General features: G+C 33.8%; 1 protein-coding gene across 3 annotated transcripts in view; it reads right to left on the bottom strand.

The window, feature by feature from the left end:
* Positions 1–25,074, bottom strand: part of CDH18 (cadherin 18, type 2) — a 363,385-nt gene that overhangs the window by 108,740 nt on the left and 229,571 nt on the right. For all 3 annotated transcript variants that reach the window (XM_011947447.1, XM_011947449.1, XM_011947448.1), the window contains exon 5: positions 16,958–17,145. In XM_011947447.1, the coding sequence (XP_011802837.1) occupies positions 16,958–17,145 (188 nt within the window). The remainder of the gene's footprint in view (positions 1–16,957; positions 17,146–25,074) is intronic.

Raw genomic sequence — 25,074 nt, 5'->3', positions numbered from 1 at the left:
TACTCCAGGGCGGTGGTAATCATTTTGAGGGACTTGTTTGCCAGAACTGACAGATGGATGGATGGAAACTATGTGGAGCCATGAAGAAATGAGTAGATTATTTTAGGTTGGGACAGGAATTTAGAAGCAGTTGAATTAATGTAACTGGAAATATTTTAACAACCTCATTTGTGAAGAAAAGCTAGTGAGGTTGTATTGCTGGTACCAGGAAACTGGGAGAAAATTATACTCATGTATTTATGCCTGGATATTTTAGAGTTATATATACAATATAAATTATTTTATTATTTGGTTTTATCCAGCAAAAATGGTATTTATAGTATTAGTATTATAATTATTATTTTTCTATTACTGTAACTCTGGGAAAACTACTCAGGTATCCATCTTCCACACCTTTTAAATCGTTGCGTAAACTATTAAAGTTGTCTTCTGTGCTTTGCGAGTTTAAAAAAAAAAAAAAAAACTCCTAGGCGAGGCATAGTGCCTCATGCCTGTAATCCCAGCACTTTGGGAGGCCAAGGTGGGCGGATCACGAGGTCAGGAGATCGAGACCATCCTGGCTAACACGGTGAAACCCCATCTCTACTAAAAATACAAAAATTAGCCGGCTGTGGTGGTGCACGCTTGTAGTACCAGCTACTTAGGAGGCTGAGGCAGGAGAATCGCTTGAACCCAGGAGTCAGAGGCTGAGGTGAGCTGAGATCACACCTCTGCACTCCAGCCTGGGCAACAGAGCGAGACAAAAAAACAAAACAAAACAAAACAAAAAACAAACCATATCATTGATGTTTATACTTAATGAGTGCTATTTTCAGTGTTGTTAAATTCAATCATTTAAACTATTGGATGCCCAATTAAATTTAAATTTAGGATAAACTGTAGGGTTTTTAGTATATTAATTGTCAATTATCACAAGAAACATAGTTGTAGAAAATTTATTGGTTATTCATTTAAAATTAGAATTTAAGTAGATATCCTGTATTTTATTTGACAATGCTCATTAGGATTCATTGATATTCCAACATTCACCATGGTGATGATGGTGGCTGGTATCAAACTCACTTGGTAGGGAAGAGAGAAACTACCAGCAAGTATAACTTGGGTATGTATTCGCAACACCTGTCCTTTAAATTGTCTAAAGGTTAGCTTTTACTCATATGAAATTGTTGATATCAAAAATGTATGATGACATATACAAAAGATAATTTCATATGCTTCAGTCTAGCATAATTATTTGTCTATCCCTGAACTATCTGAGCATTCCTGGAATCATCCCCCTTGCAATGTGTTTTGTTTTACTGCAATGGCTTAGAATTGTCCTGTGGGTGCTGATAAATGAAGCTGCTTAATGTTGCTTAATATTTTATTGGCTTATTATTTTCTGTTAACCCGACTATATTAGTTTCATAGGGATGACATAACAAATTGCCACAAACAAGTTGGGTTATGACAACAGAAATTCCCTTGAAGTTCTGAAGACACTAAGTCAGAAATATGGGAGAACCACACTCTCTCATGGAGCTCTAGAGAATCGATTCCTCACTTTTTTCAGTTTTTGCGGCTGCCCTAGCATGTCCCAGAAGAAAGATACCCCTACACGATTGGATACTCAATTGATATTGTAATTTAACCACTTGCAGGATGAAACTCCAGGTTTGGTGTCCAGAAATCATAACTTTGCAGTTATAGGTGATAAAGATTTCTTTCTGAGGAAACACAAAAGACTTCGGGTACTTTATGCACAACATAGGGGAAGGGGCAAGCAGAGTTACAGACTCAGAGAGCAAAGTATTGAGCCGTGCAAGAATTAACTTGAAATGGATTAAAGACAACGTAAAACCTAAAATGATAAATCTACTAGAAGAAGACATTGAGGGGAAACCTTCATGACATTGTTCTAGGCTGAGATACTTGTCTATAACTCAAAAAAAATAGGCAAAGTAAGCAAAAATAGACAAGTGGGAATGCGTCAAACTAAAGAACCTCTTCATAGCAAAGAAACCAAGTAACAGAGTGAAGAGTAACACACGATTTGAAGAAAATATTTGAAAATTGTACATCAGATAAGGAAGGGCCAATATCTAAAATAACGATTGGATTCAAACTACTCAATAAAAAAAAAATACAAATCACTCTATTCTAAAAATGGGCAAAACACGTAATAGATATTTCTCAAAAGATGACGTACAACTGGGCCACATGTATATGAAAAATTCCTCAACATCTCTAAACCTCAGAGAAGTACAAATTAAAACCACAGTGAAATATCATCTCATGCCTTTTACAATGGTTATCATCAAAAATATGAATGATAACAAGTATTGGCAAGGATGTGGAGAAAAGGAAACACAGTATTTGTGGTGTTGTAAATTAGTACAGCCATTTTGGAAAAAAGTTTGAAGGTTACTCAAAAAACTGAAAGTAGAATTCCCATAGGATCCAGCAATCCCCCGACTGGGTATACAGCCAAAGGAATTGACATCAGTATCCCAAAGACATGGCTACACCCTTACATTAATTGCAGCATTACTCACATTAGAGAAGATATGGAAAAAAAACAAAGTATTCATCAATGGATAAAAGGATTTTAAAAAATTGTGGTGTAGATATACAGTAGAATGCTATTTAGTCTGTTATTAAAAAAAACAACTCTGTCATTTTTAATAACATGTGTGAATGTTTATTGAAATAAGCCAGACACAGACAGACAAATACCATACGATCTTAGTTACATACGGAATCTAAAAGTCAAACTCATTTTAGTAGAAAGTAGAATGGTGGTTACCAGAGTCTGGGAATAGTAGGAAAAGGGGAGACATTGTTTAATGGGTACAACGTTACAGTTAGGTAGGAGGAATTGGTTCTGGTATTCCATATATGGCACAGTGATTATAGGTAATAATAATGCATAGTAACTATCAAAACTTCTAAAAGAATTTTAAATGTTCTCATCACAAGTAAATGATAAATATTTGAAGTAACAGATATGTACTAATCACATTGTACATAATAAATGTAATTATTATTTGTCAATTAAATATTAAATAAAACTTATGAAAAAAGAAAACTAATGGAATTTTCCATGCTGGGTTTTAAACATATTTAAAGCTTGTTACTTTTTTATTTCTTCCCTTTTTCCCCTTGTTGAAATGTCAGTGTCTATCACAGTTATGTTATGCCTCTCCTACCATTGTATTTTAGATAAGGATAATTTGTTTTCTAATTTCACAGGTCCACAGATGAAGATTTTTGTCCCAGGATTCAAACTATCTAGAGTTTCACCCACACCTCATTAAGATAATGAGATTTAGACTGAGATGATGACTTTAGAAATATTGACCTGATGATAAGTAGATAAGGTTTTGGACTTAGAATTAGTTATAGATTGACATTTTAGGGATGTTGGGATGGGGTAAATACTACTGTACACATGGCAAGGACATGGCTTTTGTGGAGATTGGCTACAGCAGCCTAATGGCAACCCTGCAACAAATACGAATATGGAAAATCATGCAATTAACTTACATAGTAAACTATAACAAGAGGTGATAATCGTCAATTATTTATGTAGGTGTTAAATTTGGATTATAAGAGTGGCCAAGGGAGATTTGGCAGAGAAACTGTGATGAGGTCATATGACCACAGAGGCAGAGAGAGAAGTCATGTGGCCATGAGCTGAGGAGCAACTGGAGCCTTCAGAAGCTGGAAGAGGCGAGGAATGGACAGGTCCTTAAAGTTTACCAAGGAAAGAGGAAGTGCAGTCCAACCGACTCCTGATTCCAGACTTCCCGCCTCCAGGCCTGTGAGACAGCACACTGGTTTCTCGAGTTGCTTAGTTTATGGTCATTTGTAAGAGCATTCCTAGGAAACGAATGTAAATTTGTCTGCTTTATATAGAAACATAGTTGAAATTTTCTTTCTTTTCTGTGTGTTGAAAGCTTTAAATAGCATTGCAGTTATGTGCCCTTTCAGGTTTGATAGAATTCCTTAGTGAATTATTGAGTCTGATATATTTAAGGAAAATTCACAAGCTTCTCATTTTCTTATTCAGAAATCAGTTTATGTGTGTTTTCTGTTTCTTTGAAGTTGCTTTTAGCAATCTTCCCTCAAAATCCTTCATATTAAATTTATTTGTGTAGAATTAAGAAAATAGGGTTACAATGTTTTCAAGCTGCTTATTTTCTATGTCTTTTCATGTATTTTAATAAGATTAAGATTAGTTTAGGTTTATTTTTTAAACTTTCCTTCCAGAAAATCAGGTTTGAATCTGTATTTTTGTTTACTAGTCTTTATTCATTTTCTTCTTTTATTCTCCATTATTAGTTACATATTTAATTCATCTAATATTATTCTTTTTTAGTCTATGTCTTTGATATGTTTAGAATTACAAGTATACTTTCAGAAGCACTTAATTTGTATCCCATAATTTCCATATATGTTCTTTCTTATTATAGTTATTTTTTCCTAGACATTCTGCCATTTGTTGTGCTTTTTTTTTTTTTTTTTTGATTTGAGAATTCCTGAAGTAGAAGGTTGTGGTTGTTGCAGTTAATACATTTTCAGATTAAGGTTATTTTTTGTTTTCTGATGTTTTCCACTAATTTTTAGTTGTATTTGGTCTACGTCTTTAGTTGTCTTTAGCATTATATCTGTACTGTTTTACTTTGAGTCCTTTAATGAGATAGTCTTGAAGACTAATATGTAGTCAGTTTTACTAAATATTCTATAGGCATTTGAATTAAATGATACAGCATCAGAATGCAGAGAATGATTTATTAAATATATCAACCTCCTTATTAATTACATTATTCAATTATTCACATTTTAAAATACTTTATCTATCATGGACTGAAATTTGTGAGCTATAACCCTTTACCATTCTGTTTATAGACATAGCTCTTTGTATATATTGTGATTTCTTCTTTGTGAATGTTGGTGAGTAATGTGCAACAGAGAGATTCATACTCACAGTGAATGGCTCATTTTAGGATTGTAAAGTGTTTTTCTGTTCTTTCTTTTTATGATTTCAGTTTGGATCCCATCATTGTGGGCACTGAAATCATATATCTTAGTTTCCTTTTTATGTATGTGGATTTTTATTATAATCTTATTTTTTTGTTTGTTTTAGATACATCTGGTTTCCTTGTGTGAAGTTCTATTTTTGTTTATATATTTTTCTAGTGACTATCTCCATTCTTATAAATTTAGGTAACACTGTGTTATCATCATATAATAAATAGCAATTAAAATAAAATAGGCTGTTTCCATCTCCTCCCATTTCTCTTAAATATTTGTAATTTTTAATTTTTGTTTACTTTTGTGCTCTTGGTAATGCTTATAGATCTCATATTTGACTTTTAGCTCGGACTTATACTTTTTCATTCTTAGTTATTACTAACAATTTTTTTTTTAGCTTACAATTTTATTTTCTTAGGAAAAGAGATATTGTTTCTATACTTTTCAAGGCCTATGTTTATATTCTGATCAATTACCCTGATCCTGATGTTAATCACAGTCAGGGTTCTTGCCTGTCATTACCCATTAGTACTCACAAGTATTTCTTGGAAAGATACATTACTTCCCAAGAAGATATCTTTCATTCCACTCCACCCCAAGAAATATAATTATTTATTGTTTCTAAATACAGAATTGATACCAATTAAAGGTCCTAACTAATATTTAGGTAGATTATTCCATCTGGTCAGAATATTTTTTTAGTTTCATTTTATTTTTAATGACACAATAATTATACATATTTATGAGGTATGGGATACAAATGTAAACTATCAACATATGTATACAATGTGTAATAATCAAACTAAGGTAATTAGCATATTGTAATGTTCAAGGTTTATTGGTTGTAATCTCCATACTTGAAAGACAATGTGGGCGGATATAAAACCTTTGGCTGAATTTATTTTCTTTTTTTTTTTTTTTTTCCTTTTTTTTTTGAGACGGAGTCTTGCTCTGTCACCCGAGATGGAGTCAGCCTCCCGGGTAGCTGGGACTACAGGCGCCCGCCACCTCGCCCGGCTAGTTTTTTTTTGTATTTTTTAGTAGAGACGGGGTTTCACAGTGTTAGCCAGGATGGTCTCGATCTCCTGACCTCGTGATCTGCCCGTCTCGGCCTCCCAAAGTGCTGGGATTACAGGCTTGAGCCACCGTGCCCGGCCTGAATTTATTTTCTTGAGTATCCAAAGGCCACAGATGTTTAAAAATAATTTTCCATGCAAATATTTCACTGACCTCTTCCCATCTTTGAAAAGTTGGTTCTTTTTAATCTCTAAATTCATAACAATTTAAGCAAACCTATATTATTAACAGTTAGTATGGGCTGACATCTTGTATTATAACAATATATCATGTCTACTCAGTTTTCTGTAAGAGAAAGAATATTATCTAGTTCATTTCATAGTTCATGTATCTAAAATAATTCCTAGCACATGGAATTTGATTAATAGCTCTTTCTCCATCTCAAATACAGCTGTTTTCTGAGTACAAAAAGGTACTATTACATGGTTTAGATTTCGTGGATAAAAATTTTAATATTATTTTTGAAATATAAAAACACTGACCTATGCCGTAAACAATTAACACATATTAATTTATTTAATCTTCACAACACCTCTGTGAGGTGTAATTGTTCCCATCTACAAATGAGGGAACTAAGGCATAGGAAAGTTAAGAAACTCCTTACGGACAACAGTCTGTAAGTGATATATTTGGGATTTAAACTCAGGCAGAAAAAGTGTATAAGTTGTGTCCTTAAGCACTATGTCATCCTGGTGGAAATCTAAACAGCAAATAAGTAGTGTAATACAATGTTTCATTTTGATGATAAAGATAAACAAAATGTTTAGTGGAATATAATATCTTCACCATTAAAAGATACCTTCATCATCATCTTTTCAAGTATTTATTATTAAGTTAAAAATGAACTGAGAAGTTCACTAAATCTAACTCCTAGAACTCTGAGTACCTTTGTAATTTCTTTAATTCACAGATGGCATAAGCTAAGAAACTAAAATGCTGTTGATAAAATTGTTTATCTTCTCAGACCTTGCTAGAAGTGTTTATTCTGGCATAATTTTTACTTCCCCAGGCAATTGGGCTTCTCTTACTTTTCTTTAGCTACTGCTCAATATCCTATTTTAACAGCTCACTATCAATGAGTTGACACTGATTTCCATTTTAAATTTTAGTTTCTTAATTTCATCCTGTAACTCCTACTAATTACTTTTACATATCATTGCTCTTTCTAACTTGTAAAGCAGTACTTTCTCCTCTAACATTAATCCATTTCATATTACTGTAGTTAGTTATCGCTTTTCCATCACTCATTTTCCAGCCAGATTTACATATTCAGGACTTCTTAATGGTTTCTCATTAATCACTTCTATTATTCCTTAAATCACCCTATTATATTCCTCTCTGGAACTATATAATGATTATAAATACAAGGATATTGAAAATACTGTTTAGCCAAGTTGCCGTATGAGTCAATTATTCTTAGAGTTCAGAGAGGTTCTAAAATTCTATTCTGCTAAGCAAGAGAAGAGACTCTTTATGACCTCTTTTTTGATTCCTATACTTCCTATACTGCACCAGCATCCAGATTTTAGTTACAAGAATGTGTAGACAGGGTCAACATCAACATTTTCATACATAAAACTGTCATTTGAATCATTAAATAAAATGGCCTAGACCGGGAATAGTGACTGACATTATTATTATTTTTTGTTTTCAGGAAAAGTATTTAACTTATATTATGGTATTTTGTTAAAACACAGGAAAAATTGTATGAATTTAAGCACTGTTTCTCCAGCTAGGCTTTTGTATTATGATATGCTTTGTGGCCCTTGTCAGAGGTCTGGCCTGGATGATGGACAGTCTGTGGAAACCAGAGTATATGCATAAGCTTTCTCATCATATATTTCTCTATACAGAAGAAAGTAATTCTTATTCATTGTATATAATTCTAAGGGCATTGATACAAATAAATATTACATGTTTGCTTTCTGTTATTTGAACACTGGACAAATACATGCAAAGTTCTTTCATTTCAAATAGCTTAAGTATACATTGTATTATATTGAATGTATGCTTATTATTATTTATATATAATTATACATAAGCTCATATATGTGTGTATATGTATATCTATGTGTTTTTGTGCATATGTGTGCATATGTATGTGTACATATGACATAAATAAATATATCCACACATATACAAACTTACCAACAGCCCATGCATCCATATAGCTTAATTTATCAAGATGTTTCATCAGATCATTAGTCTCCAAATACTGCACTGAACTGTATTTTAGGAATCAATTAACTTTCAATGAAGTTTCAAACGATTTATTACTCCAGGCCTATCATTAGACCTATAGATGAACAGCATGAAAAACAATTTACCCAATAGCATTTCTGTGTCAAAGTCATCCGAAATATAGTAATAGATTTTACTGAATTGAAACTTGGATTCCCCTCTCTGCCGGCTGTGGCTGAAAAGAATAACTTTTCAGACTTCAGAACCTTATAAGAATATAAAGCAGAAACTTAGTTGAGTTTTTTTGATAATGAAATCCCTAAGCAATGTTCATATTTTGTAAGCAGTTCATTAGAATTAGAAATCTATTGTTTCTTATTTACAGTGTGTGATCATGTGTTTGCCTGTGTGTGATTATTCATAATGGGTTGGGACGACTCATTTATTACTCTTCGTGTTCAAAGTCTAAAAATGTTAAAATCTGTTAGTAAACAACATTCAATCCTTATTGTTACTAAATGCAAGTCAAAGGAATGACAATGTAATCCTCAATAAACACAATCCACTAAAAGACCAGAAATACAGTATGTAGAATAAATCTAGTATGGTTGTAGCTGAACGTATTTCATGTTTTTATCTTATAATTTACTTAAACTTTTAAAAACAAACTTAAAACTTTTAGTGTTTACTCTTAAGACCCATCTCAAATCATGTGTTAAATACAAAGGGTTTAATAATCTTTTACCCATGGTGGGGTATGGAAATCTTAAAAATACACAGTACTTGGTTATGAACATGTTTTATGTCTCCTATAGGCAGGGACAGATTTGTAGTACACGTAGATACACACTCAGGAAAATTATCAGTACATTCAAAGTAAATTAATTTTTGAAAAGTCTTATCCTATCAGAAGCAACAACTTTAAGAGGAAAATAAAACTGATAGGTTTTCTACATTGAGAAATTATAGAAATGCATATTTTGATAAGTGAAACCAAAAAGATAATCAAAAATGTATTTATGACTGAAATATACCTGAAAATGTTGTACTACAAATACGATATTTAATGTAAACTTAAAAAAATTCTTCTCTTGAAGAAGTAGGAAGAGGAAGTTGATTGTCAGGAAACATGAAGACAGTATGTACATTGTGTTGTAATATACACATGGTATTTCATTCTTAGTTTGCTTCCAGTTAAATCAAATAACATGAAATAAAGATGGCAGCAAAATCATCACATGGATTGGTCTGGAAGTATAATTAAAAACTGGTGCAAAATAGGAAGAAAAGAAGCAAGGAAAAAGAAGCTATTGAGGTAGTATTAGATAGTAGTCATTACTGAGGGAGTAGTAATTATTAGCCAGATATAGCTTAGAGCACAATTTTCATCTCATTTCATGTTTTCCATAGTCACCCTGTAAAGTGCTTAAATAAGAAAACTGAAGCTTCAAAGAGTTGAGACAATGTCATATATCTCCTAAATGACAAGACCCAGATTTAGATTTCATTTTACAGTAAGGTTATATCTTCAAAAATTCTTTGTTGACTTGAAAGACGAGTTTAAAATTTTTTGGCTTAACTTAATTTGCATTGTATTTACAGTTGAATTAGTTAGAAGGAAATGATAAAACAACAGTATTTGTTGAAAATCAGAAAGCCAAATAGAATCAGAAACCTAAAGAAAACGATATTTGGATCTACTTCTGTAAAGTGTGCAAATAGGAGCCATATAAGAAGAGATTTTGAGAAAGGCTGCTAAGGAGAAGCACATCCCTAGCTACAAGAGGTTTATGTCAGAGGAAAGAGAGTACATCCAATTGCATTCATCCTTATCTTTTTCCCCCTTTCCACCCAGCCAGGCTTCATTAAACAATGAATGAAAGTTATCAAAGTGTATTTACAATGTACCACACCATGCACCAGTGAATTCAACTTGGCAATTTTCTGATTCCTTCGAATGATATGGACGGGAATGTGCAGACAGTCCTGCTGGCGGATTTATAGAGCAGTGCTGATTTTGATCTGTGAGGAGATTAGCTGTTCTGCCTAGCTGGCTAAAGTGAACTGCCTTAGAGATTAAATAAGGAACAACTTTTTAAGAACTGTTTTATCTTTTTTTTTTTCTGCCAACTGAATGAGTATCTCTTGAAGTTTAAAATCCACTGAGATATATAGGTTTTTCAAATTGCAATTATTTATGCACTAAAACATACAGCAATGAAATAACTCTGAGACTGATAATCCTAATCAGAAGGATCAAAAAATTACATGAATGCAACATGTACGTACCTCAGAGGAAATCTAGACTACATTAAAAAATATGCTGAAGGGAGGCCAGGTGCAGTGGCTCACACCTGTAATCCCAGCAGTTTGGGAGGCGGAAGCTGGCAGATCATTTGGGCTCAGGAGTGAGAGACCAGCCTGGGCAACACGGTGAGGCCCCATTTCTACTAAAAATACAAAACAAAAAAAAGAAAAAGAAAAAAGAAAAAATAGCCAGGTGTGGTGGTGCTCACCTGTGGTCCCAGCTACCAGGGAGACTGAAGTGGAAAAATCACTTTGGCACTAGGGATGGAGGTGGTGGCAGTGAGTCGAGATCACACTGCACTGCACTCCAGCCTGGGTGACAGAGCAAGACTCTATCTCCAAACAAACAAACAAAAAATTACATTCAAGGAAAAAAGTGGAAGACAATTTGAACTTATTAAATGTCAAGAATATTTCTAGTACATCATCACTTACCATTTACAGAATTGAAACAATTCTGATCTCAAAAATAGGCATTGTGCGTATATGTACCAAATAGAATGAACTATTAATATTAAATTAATTAAATATGTGCACACACATTAACATATATAATTTTACTTTTGTTTTTCAGACCTCTAATTAATTGTAGCCATGTAAGGTGGTAAGATATGCGCATTGTCCTTAATTCTACAACTGATAGTTATACTTCAGATTATGTGTGTAATCAAACCATCCACTGTTACTTTCACTTTTTGCAAATATGAAGTTGTTTTCTACAACAGAACTAAATACACAGGAACACCACCACTGCACCTACACACATCCTCGATACATCATTGCAAACTTACCCACAATCGTTTGCTTCTGCCTCTTGTCCTATGGTAGCCCCAGAGAAGGAGGCATACTACCCTAGGTTGTTTCTCTGCACTTGTGATTCGGATTCTACTGAGGTTCATCTCTATCCACAATGCATCCGTTAAAATTACTTATCCTCTCTTCAGTATCCCTAGACTACCTCAGTATCCTTGTTGTCTTGTCTGTTTTGAGTTTTTTATCCCTGTGCATAGAAACACTCTTGTTTCCCAACTTAAAATTAAAACATTTATTTCATTATGTTCTTGTTTATTTGTTTTATAATCTTTCTCCACCACAAAGGTACGAACCTTCTCCAAAAAGACAGTGTTTTTCTATTTTTTTCCTCCCGTATTTTTGCTTCCCATTCTCTCTCCACCACATCACAATTAGTTTCTCTCTCCATTGTATCAAAGAATAATCATATATCTTCCATCTGAATATATAACATGAGTAAGTGTTCACACTCTGAAGACAGACACTCCAGTTCAGTTTTCTGTCGACTTTCTACTTGGGCACTATTTTTATCACTTTGTGAATCCGTTTCTTTAGCTATAAAGAGGGGATAATAACACTCTCTTTCTCAAAATGTCACAGTAAGAATTAAAAAGATAATTATGGGTCTATTAACTCAATCAAGACATTTCAATGTGCTTAAAATCTGTCTTGATACAGAGGAAATACTCTAACAAATATTGGTTGCTGCTACTATTTTTTTTTCTTATTAAGGCATTTTATTTTTTTTTTTATTTCCAACTTTTAAGTTCGCTGGCACATGTGCAGGATATGCAGGTTTGTTACATAGGTAAACATGTGCCATGGTGGTCTGCTGCACAGATCAATCCATCACCTATGTATTAATCCCAGCATCCCTTATCTATACTTCCTGACCCTCTCCCTTCTCCCACCCCCGACTCCTATAGGCCCCAGTGTGTGTTGTTCCCCTCATGCGTCCGTGTATTGTCATCATTTAGATCCCACTTGTAAGTCAGAGCATGTCGTATTTGGTTTTCTGTTCCCGCATTAATTTGCCTAAATAATGGTCTTCAGCTCTACATCCCCACAAAGGATACTAATCTAGTTCCTTTTCATTGCTGCATTGTATTGCATGGTATATATGCACCACATTATCTTCACCTAGTCTATCATTGATGGACATTTAGGTTGATTCCATGTCTTTACTATTGTGAATAGTACTGCAATAAACATAGATGTGTATGTGTCTTTATAATAGAATGAATTATATTCTTTTGTGTATATACGCAGTAATGGGATTGCTGGATCAAAAGGTATTTCGGCCTCTAGGTCTTTGAGGAATTGCCACCTGTCTTCCGGAATGGTTGAACTAATTTACACTTCTACCAACAGTGTAAAATCTTTCCTTTTTCTACACAACCTCGTCAGCATCTGTTGCTTTTTGACTTTTTAATAAAAGCCATTCTGATTGCTGTGAGATGGTATCACATTGTGGTTTAGATTTGCATTTCTCTAATGATCAGTGATGTTGAGCTTTTTTTCATGTTTGTTGGCTGCATAACCATCATCTTTTGGGAAGTGTCTGTCTGTTCATGTCCTCTGCCCACTTTTTAATGAAGCTGTTCTTTTTCTTGAAAATATATTTAAGATACTTATAGATGCTGGATATCAGAGCTTTGTCAGATGCATAGATTACACAAATCTTCTCCCATTCTGTAGGTTGTCTGTTTAACCTGTTGATAGTTTCTTTTGCTGTGCAGAAGCTATTTAGTTTAATTATTAGGTTGGTTCAAAAGGAATTGTGATTTTGCCACTAAAAGTGATATGAAAACCCGCAATTACTTTTGCACCAACCTAACAGACATTCTTTTCAGTTTTTGCTTTTGCTGCAATTGCTTTAGGCCTCTTTGTCATGATATCTTTGCCTGTGCCTATGTACTGAAAGGTATTGCCTAGGTTTTTCTTCTAGAATTTTTATAGTTTTGGGTTTTACATTTAAGTCTTTAATGCATGTTGAATTGATTTTTGTATGTAGTATAAGGAAGGGGGTCAGTTTCAATTTTCTGCATATGGCTAGCCAGTTGTCCCAGCACAATTTATTAAATAGGGAATCCTTTCTCCGTTGCTTGTTTTTGTCAGGTTTGTCAAAGATCAGATGCTGGTAGGTATGCAGTCTTTATGTCTGGGTTTTGTATTGTTCTCCAACGGTCTGTGTGTCTTTTTTTTTGTACCAGTACCATGTTGTTTTGGTTACTGTAGCACTGTAGTATAGTTTGAAGTCAGATAGCATAATGCCTCCAGCTTTCTTTTTGCTTAGGATTGCCTTGGCTACTCAGGATTTTTGGTTTCATATAAATTTTAAATTATTTTTTTCTAATTCTGTGAAGAATGTTAATGATACTTTCATGGAAATAGCACTGAATCTAGAGATTGCTTTGGGCAGTATGGCCATTTTCATGGTATTGATTCTTCTTATCCATGAGCATGGAATGTTTTTCATTTGTTTTTGTCACCTCTGATTTCTTTGAGCAGTCGTTTGTAGTTCTTCTTGAATAGGTCCTTTGCTTCCCTTGTTAGCCATATTGCTAGGTATTTTACTCTTTTTGTGGTGATTGTGAATGAGAGTTCATTCATGATTTGTTTCAGGGTTGCCTATTGTTGGTGTATAGGAATGCTAGTGATTTTGCATGTTGATGTTGTATCCTGAGACTTTGCTGAAGTTGCTTATCAACTTAAGTAGCTTTTGGGCTGCGATGAGGAAGTTTCCTAGATATAGGGTTATGTCATCTGCAAAAAAATATAATTTGATTTCCTCTCTTTCTATCTGAATACCTTTATTTATTTTTCTCTTGCCTGATTGCCCTGGCCAGAAGCTTTATAAGTGAAGGGGAAATAAAATCCTTTCCAGACAAATAAATGCTGGGGGAATTCATTACCACCATATCTGCCTTATAAGAGCTTCTGAAGGAAGCATTAAAGATGGAAAGGAACAATTGTTATCAGCCTAAAAAACACACTGAAATACACAGACCAGTGACACTATGAAGCAAACATATAAACAACTGTGCAAAATAACCAGCTAGCTAGCATCATGATGACTGGATCAAATACACTCATAGCAATACTAACCTTAAATGTAAATAGGCTAAATGTCCCCATAAAAAGACACAGAGTGGCAAGTTGGACAAAGAGCCAAGACCCATTGGTATGCTATTTTCAAAAGACCCATCTCATGTGCAAAGACACTCATAGGCTCATAAAGGGATGAAGAAAAATTTACCAAGCAAATGGAAAACAGGAAAAAGCAGGGGTTGCAATCCTAGTTTCTGACAGAACAGACTTTAAACCAAAAAAGATCAAAAAAGACAAAAAGAAGAGCATTACATAATGGTAAAGGGTTCAATTCAACAAGAAGTAACTACACTAAAGGTATATGGACTCAACACAGGAGCACTCAGAGTCATACAGCAAGCTCTTAGAGACCTTCAAAGAGACATAGACTCCCACACAATAATAGTGGGAGACCTAAAGCCTCACTGACAATGTGAGACAGATCATCAAGACAGAAAAGTAATAAAGATATTTAGCACCTGAACTCAGCTCTGGCTCCAGAAGATACCTGTTTAGTAGATTCTGACAGTTATCTGTAGAACTCTCCACTCCAAAACAACAGAATATACATTCTCCTCGTTGCCACGTAACGCTTACCCTAAGGTTGATCAAATACTACCTGCTAATGATAATCACTCAGTCAATCCTGTACTTCCTTTAGCCAAATCCAATTAATTTTTATAATCCAAAATTGTTTTACATTTTGAGAACAGTTCACTTTTCTGATGATTAGCTACCTCCTGAACAGCATCCCTTGGGAATATTCAATGCCAACATTCTCTCCTATTATTTGAAGATTTCCTCCAAGATTATATTTCCTTCATTTTCACGCTTGTCTCTTATAATAAGTGTTCCCTAGTTGTCAGGATTAATCTTTTAGAAAAAATTAATCCTGTTTACCTGAATTATTTTAAGTAAAGAAGCTACCCATAAAATGAAAAGCAGGCAATCTTCTTCTCACCTTTGTATCCACATCATCATCCATTAATTACTCTAATATTTATTGAATGCCAACTCTGTGTCAGAAAAAAATGCTAGATGTTGGGAATGCAGTGATAAGTTAACACACAGCCTTGGCATCATGTTGCTTAATTTAGCAATCAGAAATCTTGACATCAAATTAGACCTAGTCACTTCTTTCTTACATCTCTTCAATGGCTTTCCATTTAGCAAAATTAAACAAGGACTTGTGTGGTCTTGTACCCACTGACCGCATTCCTCATTCCCTCTACTCTGGATTCAGTCACATTATTTTTGATCCCTTAAATGTGCCATGTTTCACTCACCTCAGGCACTTGGTACATTTTCTGTCTTCCTGAAATAGTCATCCTTACAGTCTATACTTAACTCACCCCCAGGCTTCTTTCAATTCTCTCTTTAACTATTACTGAATACCAGAAACAATTAAATATTCTAGATTTTTCCCCTGTAGCACTATATAACTCTTCTTCATAGAAAACATATTATTGATCTAGGAATGTATGCGATATTTGATTAATGTCTGTCCATGTCCACAGATTAGAAGCTGTGTGCATGTAGGAGCTGAGTCTGCCTTTGCTCCACACTTATCCTTTTTATTCTTTGCTTAGCTCATGTGGAACATAGCAACTGACACATTGAAGGAACTCAAAATAAATACATTTGTTAAGTAAAGATATGCAAATTGTCTCTTTTCATTATCACCTTGACCTATGTTTGACAATCTGAGAAAAAAAAAATTTACAATGAGAAAATATTTTAGGTGAAGACATTGATATTTTATATATATATATCAGTGGTGACTACTGTTCTCTAAGTGTTTAAAATCAAGTTATTCTTAGAACTTCCCCAAGGTAGTATTCAACAGACAAGTTAATATTCAATTTTAAATCAATATAAAATTATAATTACTAGAAGAATTAATGAGATATCATACAATTCAAATAGAAAAGTATATGTATACAAGTGGCTAATAAGACGGATAGATAGATAAATAGATAGACAACAGACTCACATCAACATCTACAGTAGGCACATTAGAATAAAGCATCTCAGCCTGTTTTCTAAATAGTTCTACTCTAGAATCACCTGGAGTACATTTTAAGATGGAAAATATCTCAGCCTCCTTGGTCATCCTCTCTGGCTATAAAAGAATCACCATAGCCTTATTATGATGATGCTTTGATTCTTTGCACTTCATTGAAATTACTTTTATTTAATTCTTGACTATTATCATTGGGACATTTCCAGAAGATTAGAGACCAAACAAACAAAGATGGAGAGAAACATTGTTAGTGTAGTCTACATCAGATCTTCCCACCTTAGCAAAATATATTTTCTGAAGAAAAGATCTAAACAGTCGACAAATAATAATTAAAATGTAATTATATCACAAAGTAACACTATTTTATCATTTTAATGGCCTGACAGCATGAATTATTCATACCTCTGCCAAATTTCCATTCAGGAAAAGATGAGTGAGTTGCCTGAATCACAAAAAGTATGTTCTTTTTACCTTCTTTAAAGAAAGGATTCCTTCTCTGGTCTCTTTGTCAGTGGAGATTGAGAATATCCCCATGCCATCACCATTTATGATGGAGTAGGTCATGTCAGCATTTGAGCCAGTATCGGCATCATTTGCCTTGATTTTCCCAACAGCTGAACCAACTTGAGCTGACTCAGGAACATATAGCTGATAATGTTCTGGAAGACATTTCATATTAAATGTATTTAAATACAATGTTCATGAAATAATCTTACAAGAAAAAGACAAATATTTAGAGCACATATTCAAATGAACATTATATTAGGTAATGCATCAAATGAACTTTTTTAGATTTTAAAAGTAGACTAGTAATTAAATACTAGATTTATATAAACTTTAAAAGGTATGTAAAACGCTTTGCATGAAAAGATTCATATATTTGAATATGAAATATTTTATTAGCTCTAAACCCTTAAACTACAATTAGAGGAGAGGTCAAGTTTTCATTCTGATTCTGAACCAAAACTGAATTAGTCAAGTATTAGTGTAATCCCAATTTATTCTTCCCCGCATTGTAACATGTGAAGTTCAAATATAAAAGTGTGGAAACAAAAAGTGTGGAAATGTGGAATTCAACAGAAAAACAAGACAAAATGGATAGCCTATTTGTGAATATAGATAATTATTTTTATCAAGTATAGTGAGATATACAGTCATGTCAGAGAAAGTGAAAGTTTTTATATTTTTTTTAGCATAAATTCCCTATCAGCTTCTAAAAAGGATTTGAGGTGGCTTCATAATAAAGTTTTAAATAATATAAAGTTATTAAAATTTTTAAAAATCGATTACAGAATTGAAGTATGAGAAAGTAAATGTCTATGTAAAAGTAAACAGCATTTGTGATTTAGCATTAATTTTGACACCTAATATTTTAGGTGAAGACACTGATATTTTATATATGCCAGTGGTGATTATTGTTCTCTAAGTGTTTAAAACCAATTTATTCTTAGAACTCTGCTGTGGTAGTATTCAACAGGCAAATTAATATTCAATTTTAAATCAATCTAAAACTATAATTACTAGAAGAAGAATTAATGTGATTTCATGCAATCCAAATAGAAAAGTGTATGTACACAAGTAGCTAGACAGATGGATAGATCGACAGATAGATTAGATAGATAGCTAACAATTTTAAAGCACTGTTAATTTTATACTCTCATTGTCTAATAGGTACAAATATCATTTTCCCAAAGTTTGTCCTGATATTAAATGTCAAATGGAACTGTTTCTATAGTGCTTATATTAAGAAGCATAATGAACATTTTTTAATAATTGTTTTATTCACAAGTTTAAAAAGCTTATTAGAGCAATTTATTATAGAAAATCAAAACATTATAAATAACAGAAGTCCAGGAATCTTGAATTAAAATGTAATTTGATAAAATAATTTGTATCAAGATTAAATTAATGTTGATTCAATGCTATACAAGGATATAGTTAGACTATATGGATAAGTGAATGCACAATCTCTACAAAAATAATTTCAGTGAGACAATCATTTGTCATTAGTGGTACGATACTGAAAACAAGTCTAATCTAGTGGATGTTGAAAAATTTTTTTGTTATTATTGTTGTAAGAACACTTAATATGAGATCTATCCTATAAACAAATTTCTACACAACCCAGCATTGCTATTCATAGACACAGTGTTTTTTCAGCAGATCTCTAGGACTTATTCATTTTGCATTATGATAATTTTGTATTTGCTAATTAGCAGCTCCTCATTCACCTTCCCTAGTCCCTGGTAACAACCACTCCATTCTTTGATTGTATGAATTTTCCTATTTTATATACCTCATCTAATTGAAATCATGCAGTACTATATTCGCCCTTCAGTGACTGGTTGATTTCATTCAGCCTACTGTCCTCAGTATTCATCCATGTTTTTGCATACTGCAAGATCTCTTTTTTTAAGGCTAAATACTATTCCACTGTATGATAAACCACATTTTTCTCTACATTCTCTGTCTACGGACATTTAGATTGTTTCCACATCTTAGCTATTGTGAATACTACTGCAATAAACATAGGAATGCTAACATTTATCTGTAATCCTGATTTCAATTTTTTAAATAAATACTCAGAAGTGTAGTCATTAGGTCATGCAGTAATTTTACTTTTAATTTTTGAGGAATCTTTATACTATATTCTGTAGATGCTACGCAAGTTCACATTTCTACCAACTGTGTGCAAGGGTTCAAATGTCTTCACATCCTCAACAATATTTTTCTGTCATTGACTTTTTTTTCATAAATATCCATCCTGACAGGTATGAGGTGTATCATACTGTAGTTTTGATTTGCATTTCCATGATGACTGGTGACATTGAGAATCTTTATACATACCTATTGTCCATTTGTATGTATTCTTTAGAGAAACAGCTATTCAGGTCCTAGGCCCATTTTTTAATCAGGTTATTGGTGGTTTTTTTTCCTTCCTTCTTCCCCTTCTCCCTCTCCTCCTCCCTTTCTCTCTCACCTCCATCTCCCCCTCCCGTTCTCCTTTACCCATTCCCCCTCTCCTTCTTCCTTTTCTTTCTCCTCCTTTTCCCTCTTCTTCTCCTTCTCCTTCTTCTTTCTTTTTATTATTGAGTTGTTGGAGTTTTATTTTGGAAATCAGCCTTTTAGCAGACATGGCTTGCAAATATTTTATCCCACTCCATAGGCTGCTTTTCACTCTGTAGATGGTTTCCTTTGCTTCGTTAAAATTTATAACTTGATATAGTCCCAATTGTCTATTTTTGTTATTATTGCCTGAGATTTGCGGGTCACATCAGATTAAACATTATCAAGATTAATGTCATAAGGCTTTACCCCTATTTTTTTCTTTTAAGAGTTGTGCAGTTTCAGATTTTATGTTTAACTTGTGAATCCAGTTTGAATTGGTGTTTGTGTGTGGTGTACAAAAAGAAGCCATTTACATTCTTCTGTATATAGATATTGAGTTTTCACTGCATTGTTTTTTTGTTTGTTTGTTTTGTTTTGTTTTTTGAGATGGGGTCTCACACTGGCTGGAGTGCAATGGCACATCTCGGCTCACTGCAACCTCCGTCACTGGGTTCACATGATTCTCCTGCTTCAACCTCCCGAGTAGCTGTGATTACAGGTGCGCACCACCATACACGGCTAATTTTTTGTATTTTTAGTAGAGACAGGGTTTCACTATGTTGGCCAGACAGGTCTCGAACTCCTGACCTTGTGATCCGCCTGCCTCTGCCTTCCAAAGTGCTCGGATTACAGGCATGAGCCACCTCACCTGACCCATTTTTAAAGAGACTATCCTTTTCCTATTGTGTATTGTTAGCAACCTTGTTGAAGATGATTTTACTACCTATGTCTGGATTTATTTAGAGACTCTACTCTGTTCCACAGGCCTACATATGTGTCTGTATGCCATTACCATACTATTTTAATTACTGCAGCATTTTAAAATATTTTGAAATCAGCAAGTGTGATGCCTCTGGCTTTGTTCTTTTTCAACATTGTTTTGGTTCTTCAGGACCTTTGTCTTTCCACATATATTTTAGAATTGTTTTGTGCTATCTCTGTAAAAAATGTCATTTGGATTTTGATAGGGATTTTACTGTACTTGTAGAGTCAAAATGTAGTGTAGACATTTTATGAGAGTGCCACAGATAACATTACACACAGAAAAACTTAATGCTTTTCCATTAAGATCAGGAACAAAGCAAGGATGCCCACTCTTACTACTTATTTTCAAAATAGTACTGGAAGACATAGCCAGAGCAATTAAGCATGTAAATAAAACAAAAGGAAACTAAATCACAGTGAAATAAGTAAAACTGTCCTTGTTTGTAGATAATATAATATTACATATATAAAAAAATACAGGGTACACAAAAACAAAAATTGATATAACTAATAAGCAAATTCAGTAATGTTGCAGACATAAAATCAACATAAAAATTAGTTGCATTTATACAGACTAATAAAAATTTTTTGAAAAAATTAGAAAACCAATCCCATTTATAACAGCATTGAAATGAATTCAATCTGTGTAAATAAACTAAGGAAGTGAAAGTCTCATGCACTGAAAACTATAAAACATGGATGAAAAATGTAAAAAGACAAAAGGAAGTGAAGGACTTATACACTGTAAACAAGAAAACATGAATGAAAAATATAAAAAGACAAATAAATTGAAAGACATTCAGTGTTTATGGTTTAAAATATTTATTTGAATTGGGTGCAGTGGCTCGAGACCAGTTCGAGACCAGCCTGACCAACATGGTGAAACCCCATCTCTACTAAAAACACAAAATTAGCCAGGTGTGGTGGCACGCACCTGTAATCCCAGCTACTTGGGAGACTGAGGCAGGAGAATCGCTTGAACCTGGGAGGCAGAGGTTGCAGTGAGCCAAGGTTGTGCCACTGCACTCCAGCCTGGGTGACAAAGTGAGACTCTGTCTCAAAAAAGAAAAAAATTGATAAACTTCTAAAGACAAAAATGTATAATTTTAAATGTATATGTATAGATACTAAGGGTTGACACGTGTTCACATATGTGTTTGTGTTTACTCAATATTTAAGAAATATTTTTCTCAGCTCTCTTTCATAAGCATTGGAGAATACACCTGACATAAACTCACAGCAAAGTGAGGAAAACATTAGCTTTCAGTTTAACTAAACTAAATGTCCAAATAAAGTACGTTCAACCAACATATCTTTTCCTGAGTAAAGCACCCTCTTCTTTTAGACAAATAATCCTTTGACCTTAACCATATGGTTTTATCAAGATCTACCATTACTAAAAGATCTATCTTCCTTGATGCTGTGAATTAACATGGAAGAGCATGAAACCCAAACGTTTATAGGATCCCTTCTTCCTTCTCACAGTTGATTGGTGAAGGGTAGGCAGCTGTTTCAAACATCTCCAAAAACAGTATATTTCTCAAAAATGTTGAACTGGAACTAGAAAATAACTTTCATCTCTCTTTGGTGGCACAGCTATGAAATACTAAGAAAAGGCTTTTGCCAATGGTCATGTTTCCAAAATTCATGTTGAAAGGCCAAATCTAAGGGCATAAAATCAGCATCAAAGAGAAGCCACGTGATTTGCACTGGCCTTGAAAATATCATGATGTTCCTGAAAAGTCACATCTATAATGGGACACTGTTTTGTTCAACAAAATGTATAGACATATTACAAAATAAATGAGTACAAATTCTCTAAAATATTTTGAGTCAGAGACTAGAAGGAGTCATCTTTTTTGGATGTTGTGGTCTCCAAGGTCCAACTAAACCAGAATTACCCACAATTACATAAACCTTCAAAAACCTGTCAAGTAGTTAATACTCGGATGGTAACACTAGAAAACCAGAGATGTCTTAGTTAACAGAGATAAATAAATACATTATAGAATTACTATGATGATAGCATTATAAAGAAGGTTGTTTTTACAAAGCAGATGGCAAAAAAACTGTTCAAATGGGTCACAAAAAACTCATGGTCCAGAAAACATTTAGGCTGAGTCTTAAAATATGAAACAGATTCCTGGTACAGGAAGATCATGTTTATGGGAAAAAAAAAAAAAAACCTGATAATTCTTGATACATTTTAAGAATTGCAAGAATAGTAACTTCCCCATTCACTATGTCCCATTAAACAAAATGGAGTACATTCAGATTAATATTTTGTACACTCTCCATTGAGTTGATAATTATAATTTGTTCATTATGAGTCAACTTTTAGTAGGCAGCCTTCAAGGTGGCCCCATTTTTTATGCTTCCTGCTGTTCATGTCCTTAAGTAATCATTTCCTCTTGAATGTTGGCTAGATATAGTGGCTCACTTATAATGAAGTGAGTTCAGCAAAAGTAATCAGATGTCTCTTACAAGACTAGGTTACAAAAAGACTGTGGTTTCCATCACAGGAACACTTTCTCACTCCCTCTTGTATCACTGACAATGTTGGCTATATATAGTGGCTCACTTATGATGGAATGAGTTCAGCAAAAATAATAGGATGTCTCTTACAAGACTAAATTACAAAAGGACTGTGGCTTCTATCACGGGAACACTTTCTCACTCCCTCTTGTATCACTCTCTGGGGCAAGCTATCTGTCATGTTTTCTTGCAGCCCATAGAGCAAGTGACTGATGCCTGCCAAAAGCCATGTGAGTAAGCTGGAAGCAGAAACCAGCTCCACCTCCACTGAGGTAAGCCTTTGGGCAAGACCTCAGCCCCTGCTGACTTCTACACTGGAATCTCATAAGCATGAACCAAAGGCACTCATCTAAACCACAGCTAGATTCCTGGCCTACAGAAACTGTGAAATAATAAATATTAGTTGTTTTAATCTGCCAAATTGGAATGCTTTGCAACATAGGCATGGATAAACTATACACACCTTTGCAGTAGTTGCAGGTGATTTGCTAATTCAAATGGATTCTTTTTTTGTTCTTGTCATCCTGGGGCACTGTGAGTTATGTTGAGGAAAATTAAAAACCAAAATAAACAAACAAAACATGATTCTATGATACCCTTATTGCTGATTATTTCTCTATGACTTTATACTTTGATATATTTCTAACAGAAAAAAAAAATGTCATGAAACACACATGTATGCTATTAAATCTTAATGTTTTGGTGTATTTATTTCAGGTCTCATTTTATAAAGTAACATTATTGAAGGCATAGGTGATGCTTCTAAGGGAGCCATTTGCTATAAGCAAATTCTCAGCTCATCCTCCCAGAACCATGATCATCCCCTTACATATCTTAAAAACATTAATGTAATGTATTTCCACAAATATATATTCAAATAGTATAGTTATTTAGATTTTAAGTTAATATTCATCTTATTTATTTATTTATTTATTTTTATTTATTTATTTTTGAGACGGAGTCTCGCTCTGTCGCCCAGGCTGGAGTGCAGGGGCGCGATCTCAGCTCACTGCAAGCTCCGCCTCCCGGGTTCACGCCATTCTCCTGCCTCAGCCTTCCGAGTAGCTGGGACTACAGGCGCCCACCACCTCGCCCGGCTAGTTTTTTGTATTTTTAGTAGAGATGGGGTTTCACCGTGTCATCCAGGATGGTCTGAATGTCCTGACCTCGTGATCCGCCCGTCTCGGCCTCCCAAAGTGCTGGGATTACAGGCTTGAGCCACCGTGCCCGGCCAATATTCATCTTTTTTTGTATTTTTATTCAAAATCATAATTTGAGTTATAAATAAGATGTTGTATATAGTTCTAGTTCATTAATTAGAATGTAGTATTTATTTTCATCATATGCTACCAGTTATCTAATCTTACATTTTTCTAATTTAGAAACAGTCAAATGAATTTTACTTTACCTATCTCCATATCACATGCAGAAGAATTTACTTAGGCTACAGCTATAAAAAAGGCCCTCTCTAGAGTTTTAGAACACAGCCCTTCCCTGGTTGGATCACTACTTTGCTAACATCTCAGTTTCATTACAGACTTATCTTTCACTTTTTTCTTAAAAGAGAGTATTGTCCGTAACTTGGTACCTCATTTCTATTCCTTATACACACACTCCAGAAAGGTACATCTATTCCTGTGGTTTCAACATCAACATATAAACTTATGGCTTCCAAATGAATAGTCACATCTACCATATCCTGAGTTTCTGTTAAAATATTCAAATGATGGTCACCTCCAACTTTATGCTGGGCATCTACAGTCTTGTGTCTTTTTAAAAATAAGTAAATTGAAACTATTTAGAATATTTAAAATGTAGGCCAATGAAAAAAGAATAAATTGTTTAAAGTTTACAACAGAAGAAGGACATAGGAAACTAAATGAACCAAATATGAAGGTTAAACTTCTTATAACACTCCCCTTTTACTGATATAAACTATATTGAAAACAAAACAAATAAAAAACAAGAAATGAAAAAGCTAAATGATAATTATATTTTTAAAATATCAATTTGACATCAAAATTAACTTCTCTCCTCACTTCTCTAAAATTGTTTATGTCCATGAAACTTACAACTGATAAACAATTATGTTTAGTATTAAAAATGACTCAAGTTGGCTGTATCAAAGGACATCCCACAATGAACAGATGTGTTATCTGTAGTAAACTCTAGATATTTAA

The sequence above is a fragment of the Colobus angolensis genome, unplaced genomic scaffold, assembly GCF_000951035.1.
Source record: "Colobus angolensis palliatus isolate OR3802 unplaced genomic scaffold, Cang.pa_1.0 Scaffold266, whole genome shotgun sequence".
NCBI classification, from domain to species: Eukaryota; Metazoa; Chordata; class Mammalia; order Primates; family Cercopithecidae; genus Colobus; species Colobus angolensis.
Note: the sequence above shows the minus strand (reverse complement) of the source record. Positions and strands in the feature narration are given on the sequence as shown.